This window comes from Drosophila innubila, chromosome X (genome assembly GCF_004354385.1).
Source record: "Drosophila innubila isolate TH190305 chromosome X, UK_Dinn_1.0, whole genome shotgun sequence".
Lineage (NCBI taxonomy): Eukaryota > Metazoa > Arthropoda > Insecta > Diptera > Drosophilidae > Drosophila > Drosophila innubila.
Window position 1 is genome coordinate 33777666 of NC_047626.1, and position 8913 is coordinate 33786578.

At 33.3% G+C, this 8913-nt stretch overlaps 1 protein-coding gene across 1 annotated transcript; it reads left to right on the forward strand.

Moving 5' to 3' along the window:
• The first annotated feature begins 2327 nt into the window (after positions 1-2327).
• LOC117783685 (augmin complex subunit dgt3) lies at positions 2328-7619 on the forward strand. Its single transcript, XM_034621216.1, has 6 exons — positions 2328-2345; positions 2400-2728; positions 2788-3150; positions 6195-6875; positions 6979-7156; positions 7213-7619. The coding sequence occupies exons 1-6, from the start codon at positions 2328-2330 to the stop codon at positions 7375-7377; spliced, it is 1734 nt and encodes a 577-aa protein (XP_034477107.1). The 3' UTR covers positions 7378-7619.
• Positions 7620-8913: the final 1294 nt, after the last annotated feature.

Sequence of the window (8913 nt, forward strand, 5' to 3'; positions counted from 1 at the left end):
TTATACGCTTTCCAATTTAAAAATTCTAGAATTAGCCTGAAATATGCTAAACTGGCAACACTAGTACCAAACCATAATTGAGTTTGGTAAATATCTATTATACGGTTCTCATCTCAAAAAAAAAAAAAAAAACCACAAATAGGGGGTGATTTATGATGAATTTATCAGTAAAAATTAGATTGGGGACTCACTTGGTTTATTTTTAAAAAATCATTGAAATTTTCATACAAAATTAAATTTTGCATGGTTGTATTGTGTAATTTGTCACTACTTTGTATTTGGGTAAGTACCTAATTTTGACTCGCCCGATTTCTAGCCGTTTTCCAACACTATATATAACGGAATCGTGCAGAAAGCTTTAATTTTTATAAAATGTCGTGCACAGGTTGTGATGTTACTGCGAGACAGTTTCTTAGACTCATTAAAAGTGAGTTGTTAGACTTCTTGCGGAGTCACAACGTAATACTCAGTGAAAAGTTGAAGTTTAAAGATGTCACGGATAGGATCCATGAGGGGTTTATGGCCATTGGAAGGCTTTACAACCCTTTCAAAGAGGTGGTCATTTATGAATATGTCCATGTAGATGAGCTGAGTTGATGAGGTGAGAAAAAAGCGCCGCAGGCAAAAATTTTTTTAAAAAAAATCGCGCGATTTCACATCCTCATGGGAAAACGATGATGACGATTTTAACGCTGATGACGCAGAAGCTGCAGATGATATATTTTAAAAAGAAATATGCGGTTAACTAATTAAATATTTTTTTACGGCAACATTTAAACACCAGTACGAAGTAGTGTTGGTAAACAACTAGAAATCGGGCGCGTCAAAATTAGGTACTTAACCAGATTCGCTTACAAAAGTAGTGTTGGTAAACGGACAAAGTAGTGACAAATTACACAATACAACCATGCAAAATTTAATTTTGTATGAAAATTTCAAAGATTTTTTAAAAATAAACCAAGTGAGTCCCCAATCTAATTTTTACTGATTAATTCATCATAAATCACCCCCTATTTGTGGTTTTTTTTTTTTTTTTTGAGATGAGAACCGTATAATAGATAATTACCTTGAGTTTCTAACAGATGCGCAAATCGATCTATAAATCTACGAAAAGCGACTAGCAATATATACAGCTAATATGGAAAATTTGCTATGACTGTCTGATCAGCTCGAGTTATATACCGATCGAAAGGTTTAGTCCTAACTTACAAAATGGCATACTTAAACTTCTAACTTACTTAAGATCACATTAATTTAAAAATTATAAAATGTACAAAAATGCATTTCAAAACACTAGAATTGTTAAAATATAACTATGTTACTAACTATGTCGTGCCACAGTGTCCCAAAAGAACCATCTTGCTCGATATGCTTGGCACGGTAAAAAAAAAAGGGTTCATTTGAGCTGGCTCTACTAGAACAGCTGTCAAACTGTTTTCTGTCCAATCCGTGCCAGCCTCTGGCACAAAAAATATGAGGCACGGTAAGACACTGGTGTTCACATTGAAAGTGGCACATTTTTGTGCAACTTGAATTTTATGTCACATCACTTGTGTTCACATTGCTCCGTGCCACTGTGGCTTTCAAATATGACTCTCTGTGACCTATGTAAGCCCAGCATTTGCGTTATACTTGAAATATGAGAATATCCAAATAATTTTTTGTCTAATCGCTTTGAGTAAAAAAAAAAAAAATAAATTTATTTGCCCGCAAACAAATAGAGATATTCCTGAAAAAGTTTCATATTTGATTTGTTTAAAGCCCTTACACATGGGAGTTTTTCATCAACACTTTTTTGCTAAAAAACTGTCAGTGTCGTGTGAACACACAAAATTTTAGAGGTTCGGTAAAAAAAAAACTAGAAATACCCCTAACATTTGTATGTAAGTGGTATTTCAAATACAACAATTATGCATGCATGTATCTAATAAAAGAGATTTAAAAAAAAAATAGTTTTCACACAATCTTTTGTTATTTTTTGTGTTTTCGAGAACTTCTTTTATATTCATGAAATCAAAATCTGGCCAATATGCAAATAGGGTCATTTCGTCCTCATATGAATATTAAAATTAATTAAATATCTTCTTTATATTTTTCAGGAATACCCCACAAAACAAAGCAATTTAAATTTTATTGACCAAGTGAACGAAATGAACGATATAGTGCATGTATGACTGAACAAACTCTAACGTCCATTTGAACGACCCGTTCAATTGAACTTATTCTTATCAAAACGCCACAACTCTACTGTTTTGTTTTATGAGCGCGGTTTTCATCTTTTCATTGAGTTAATATATATAAATATATTTGTTTTTAGATATTTTACTATGGGCGAATTGCTAAACGTAAGTAAGTTTTTGTGTTTTTTCACGGATAATTACCTATTGCATCTTTTGTAGAACTCGGAGATGCTGAAGAAACTTGGTTTCGACAGCTCCAATCAATGGATAATATACGACGAACAGTTTGAAAAAATGTTCAACTTTTTATCGGAGAATATTACCGACTTAAATATTTTCACAGAGCAAGAAATGTTAGAGCGTGATGAAATGCAACAGCGCGGCGAGTGGTTTCAGGACTCGGAGCGGTTATTGAAGATTCATCAGATCGAGTCCAATAACTGTGGCCTACTAAAATGCACATCAACAGATTTGGACGCGCGCATAGCAGATATAGAAGTGATCGAGGAAGGAACATACGATTACTTGACACTATTGGATGATATGCAGTAAGCAATAATTAATAACTAGCGACCCGACACATTTCCAGAATTCAATCTTGTTAAAGGAACACAAAGCACAGTCTTAATAATATTTTGATCGACTTGGATTGCGCATCTTTGCCTTTACACAATGCGGAAATGGAACTAATCACCGAGTGCCAAACCAAAGCTCGCCAATTGGAGGAAGTGCAGCGTGAGAACTTTAAACTTAGTGAGGGGGCTAATAATGGTTTCACCACACAGCAAATTCCACCGGTGTTTATGCACCAGCTACCATTAGAGCAGTACTTCCACAAATGCGAATCATTCATGCAGCACTTTAACCTCTTCATGAAGGACAATTTTAAAATACTGAAGTATTCCGATTTCGAGGGCATTGAAGGAGATATGCAAAAAGTCAACTTTAACCTGGAAAATTTACAAAAGTCGTAAGTATGGTATACATTATCACTGCGGACGCCAGTTCGCGCTAGTGACGAAAGCAGCACGAAGGATGCGAAAGGCGACTAGCTATCACTGCAGACGGCAGTTCGCGTTAGTGACGAAAGCATCACGAAGGGGACGAAAGGCGACTAACAATATATACAGCTAAGTTGGAAAATTTGCTACGACTGTCCGATCAGATCGAGTTATATACCTATCGAAAGGTTTAGTCCTAACCTACAAAATGGCAAACTAAAACTTTTTCTAACTCACCTGGGTCATGAGATACGAGGGTGTAAGTGTGAGGGGAGAAATTTTAATGATTGCAGCTTATGAAGCCGTTGGGGCTTTTTGGTAAAATTTTTTATTTACTTTTTTTGAAAAATCGAATTAAAAATACGCGTCTATTGATACCTCGATCACCCAAATCCGACAATTGGTTTAAAAGATAAATAATTTTGAAATTTTTAGTGGACTTCTCAAAATGAGATGAAAAAATTGCTTGTCTGTTTGCATCAAAAAGCTAAAGAAGCTTAGATGTAATGCTGGGGATTTATTCCTTTTCAAAAATCTAGCAATGTTTGTTCTACGACTTTTTAAAAAAACCGCTAGTTTAGCGGAAAATCGCTAATTCCCGCTAAAATTTCAAACCATAGAAGCGACAGATATGTTCTATATATCATTGGGAAGGTGTGTTTGAGGGCTTTTAGGCGTACCTTTAAACTATTTTCTAAAGTACTTAGGTAACATTTTAAAGGTGAAATAATGTTTTTAAGCTTACATTTTGGCGATTTCTGACAAAACGGCTCTAACGGTTTCTGTTAAATATGTAGTAGTAAGTACAATTTAGCGTTTTTTAGTATATGAAACATAAATTTTAGTTGAGGTGTTTGGAAGATATGACCTGTTAAGTGAATAAATACATTTTTCTATCGGTCGAAAATCACGTTTTAGTACGAAAATCTTTTTGGATTTATGAGATATCTCAACCACAATATATCCTGACCAAAGTTGGTTCAAATCGCACCACTATATCATATAGCTGTCACAGGACCGATCGGGTCAAAGTTAGGTTTTAGTATGAACAACTTTTTTGTTTAGTGAGATATTTTAACGAAATTGATAGCATATGCATTTAAGTTAGTTTTAAAAATCCTGACCGAAGTTAGTTCTTATCGGACCACTATATCACATAACTGTTATAGGACCAATCGGGCGAAAATCAAGTTTTACTGTGAAAAACTTTTTTGTTTTATGAGAAATTTTGACCAGACTAATACAATATGGATTTAACATGGTTTTATATATCCTGACCAAAGTTGATTTAAATCGGACCACTATATCATATAGCAGTCATAGGACCGATCGGTCCAATATTAAGTCTTCGTATGAAATACTTTTTTGTTTTACGAGATATCGTAACCAAACTAATAGAATATGCAATTAAGTTAGAATTATAGATATTATTAATTATATTATATATATATTATGTATATCCTGACCAAAGTTGATTCTAATCGAACCACTATATCATATAGCTGTCATATCGGGCATTCCAAGTCTCAGTATGAAAAACTTTTTTTTTCATAGTAAGTACAGGGTCTCCGACAGTAAAGTATGCTCGGCTGTAGCAACGCGAGAAGAGGGCGGAGCCCCCTAGTTTTTCTTTATAATTAAAGAAAAAAATTTCTTAAATATGAAATACGTTCAACAACGAAATTTATATATTTTACTATTTGCATGCATTAATGATAAAGTTACAATGTCAAAAGCAAAAGCAATTGCAAAAATTTCTGATATCCCAAAAAAAAAACCTCTACACGAGGTACAAGTCTAGTGACGAGAGCAATTTCTAGCCCCAAAATTTCTGATATCCAATTTTGTGACGAACAAAATTCAGTTTAATCTAAATATTTTAAATAAAAATATAAATTAATAAAAAAAAAAGCGAAAATTGACATTCGGCACTGCGCAAAAAGTAATTTTTGTGTACAAAGAAGCTCACCCTTTTTTCTCACAGTGCAGAATGCGAATTTTCGTGTTTTTTTTTTTATTAATTTATATTATAATTTAAAATTTTTAGATTAAACTTTATATTTTTCGTCACAAAATTGGATATCAGAAAATTTATTAATATATATAAATTATTTAAAGTTTATATATTCAGGCCTGTTCCAAACGTTTTCAAAAAGTAAAAATGAAACGAAAACGAACATTTAACTATTTGCTGCTCTCAATTCAGATCGAAATGGACTTGTTTTTACTTTTCGATCTCGGTTTCGAAAACGTTTCAATAGCAGTAAGTCACCGACCGTATCAGCTGTTTTAGCCAATGAAGAAATAGAAATTGTGTAGATAATATAAATTGCTAATTTAATTCTGCAAAATGCCGGCAATGTCATGAATTCAAAAATAAAAACATTCAATCCTCAATTTTTCTCTTAAATCCGATTAGAATTACTTAAAACTATTTTTGAAAATTAATTTTAAATATTTCATGTTAAATATAGCACATAGAAGCTAAATTTTATTTATCAATTGAAGCAACTCTAGCATTGATAACAAAAAGTAAAGTGGAATTCAGAGCAGATCGGTTTAGTCATTGCCGCTCGATTTTGTGTTGTATGCAATATTTTATGGATGTTTATAAAAAAAATTCATTTAAAATACTCTTCAACTTTAAACAGTTGAAGTAGTGATATTAAACGATTCTGAAAATGTTCAAGGTTATTTGAATTTTCTGTTTATTGTTTTAGGGAATTATTTTAATGCTTTTTGTAGCATTTACTTTTGATTCCTGTCGCTCAACAGCACACGTTTCAAAAACGACAATTCTTGTCGATTTGCGGAATTCGGAACAGCAATCAACTCGATTTGCGGCAATTCCACTCGTTTTCGGAATTCGGAGCAGGCCCGATTAAACTTTATTTTTTTCGCCACAAAATTGGATATCAGAAATTTTAGGGCTGGAATATGCATATTTCACTAGACGTGTAGAGGTTGTTTTGTGTTTATAGTATTTAAATATATTACATTATATATATTGTAGGATTCAGCATTACACACTCGCATATACAAAGGAAAAAGCTAAAGTAAAGGCCACCCAAGCAATGATTGATCACATAAGCCTCAATCAAATTCACTGCATCAGCCTAGTCGATATGGCGCGCGAAGCACATGATTTGCAAGTTCTCAACGAGAACCATTTTAAGAACACCCACGAAACGCTGCTAAACACTCTAACTTTACATGTACAGCAGCACACACAGCAACGTATTGAGCTTGTACTCTACGAAAATACAACGCAGAAATTGGAGCGAGCAGTGCGTCGATGCGAAAATGACAAGCAGCTTGCAAGTGTCATTTCGAGTGCACTATCAAACGCAGAATTGATATGGATAGCAATACAGTTTGATTTGGAAAAAAAGGAAAAAAAAAGGAACTGTACCGACAGCTCCATAAATCTCTGTACTCAAGCACAGGCGTGTTGGCAACGAGTCCAATCAATGCGCTCACTCTCACTGAAAGCAAGTCCCAAATATATCTGTGAACAGTTTCTGCATCAATTATCGAGTCAATTGTCTTCGCATCTCGGTCAGAACATTCCCTCCACTGAGGCTAAGAGTTGTCTCTATGAATACAAAAAGTTTGGTCGACTTTTGGTTTATGCGCTTGAGAGCATGCTGAATACTAAGCCACAAAGTTATGTGCACGAGCAGCTGGCCGGTCTGTAAGTAACATACATTTTGTAAAATTCAAATTTCATTATTGTTCGTGTGTGCATGATGTACAATGTAGTATACATACATTTTATTTTGTATATTATTTTAAAGCAAGCATCTGGAGCAAAATCTACGCCCGTTTGTCTTCGACTCGCCACTAGAGCAGCCCTTATTTGAGAATACTCAATATTTATGTTCGATGTTCAATATTATGCAGCAACAGCAGCGTTTTGAAGAGACGGTTCGAAATTTGCGCACTCAGTTCATGGAATCAATCAGGAATCGTATGGTAAGTCTGTAAAAAAAAGATCCAAATTTGATATCATCTTTACTCTATCACATTAGGATCAAGAAAAGCTTTGGCGCTTCAGCAAACTCTTGTGGATTTGGTTTCTCACCGATCCACAGCGCTTGTTTCATGCAATTGATGAGGTAAAAAAGAGTTCCGCTAATATATCGGCCCTAACAAGCAGTATGTTTCGTCCTGGCGGCGGTCTGCACCGTAAATGAGCTACCTACTTACAGCTAAAATTAAGAGTTTAAAACTGAACTTGTAACAAAAGAAATATATTTTAATGAACAAAATCAAATTATATGTAATGCGAGTCAAAATGTGACTGCGAATTTTTGATATTGGCTTAACGCGATCCTAGTTTACTTTTAAATATGAGATTTATTGCAATAATTTGTTTGAAAGTGTGTAACAGGAAGATGGAGACATCTTCGACTCATAAAGTATATTTCGGCCCTTATTGCAAAACTGTCGTTTGTTTCTTGGAATATTACGAGCTAAAAGTTTTATAAACGAGTCGAGTCGTGAAAATGGCGATTTGGGGCTATTTGGGGCTTATAGGTCCAGAAAATCTAATTTTAACCGCCATTTTGTACGGTTTTTTTGATGTAGCCCAGTTATCGAATATAACTATCCGGTACTTCTACCAAAATGTTGATTGTTTTATGGAAAGTAGCTTTAGCCAAAAAAGCTTGTTGAGATATTCAGGTTACCAAAACAAAATTTTTTTCAAAGATTATCCTATGTAATAACAACATGGCATCTTTTACCAAACCAACTTTTTCAGATATATATGTGATCCAGATAAGAAAAAACCATTTGAAAAAAACCATTATTAACAAAGATTTTGTTAAATCTAGCATATTTCTTAAGGTTTTTTCTCAGAAGTTAGCTTGCATTTGTGTTCCCTACTCATGAGTCACAACCGATTTTAAATAGCCTTACTTTTTCTGACAGCTAATGAGTATAACTGTAAATCATTCTTGCAAACTATTTATATTAAGTCATTTGTTTTACATATATTCATTTTTGAATGATTATGTTATATTTTCTTAAGAAATATGTCTGTAAATTAGTGGTGTAAATCTAAATTTTAGATCGAATTTTATATCGAAATAAAAAATCGGGAAAAATAAGTATCGAATTGTCGATATATCGGAAAATAGTAGATCGAGTTGCAAATATCGACTTTAAAAAAAAAATTTTTTTTTTTCAATTTGAAAACGCAATTGTAATCAAAAATGCACGCGTTCTTTTATTATCAATCTTATTTTTAAATCATTCTTACAAACTATTTACATTAAGTCATTAGTTTTACATCTATTTATTTTGGAATTAATTTTTTTATATTTTCTTAAGATTTTTAACTTTAAGATTCTGGAAATATCGTTAAAAAAATATATATACTACTAGGGGGCCCTGCCCCCTGCTCGCTTCGCTCGCGAAATTGAAACGTGATAAAGAGGAGCACTTATATTTTTCTTAAATAAACTTCTTTTACGCAAATATAAATTACTGTTCTACTAAAATAATTGGGACACTTGTTAATTAGGACACCTGAAATTTCGGACACTCAATTTTTATCTATAAAATATTCTGTAACACGGTCAACACACGAAATTATTGGTTCTGAAATTCGATCATAATAACGTGTTTGTATGTACGAATGGATTAAACGTATGATAGTAAAAAAAATGCAAGTGAAGGTATTTCAACTGCAGTTTCTGTCATTTAAGAGCAAATGGTCAATTTTT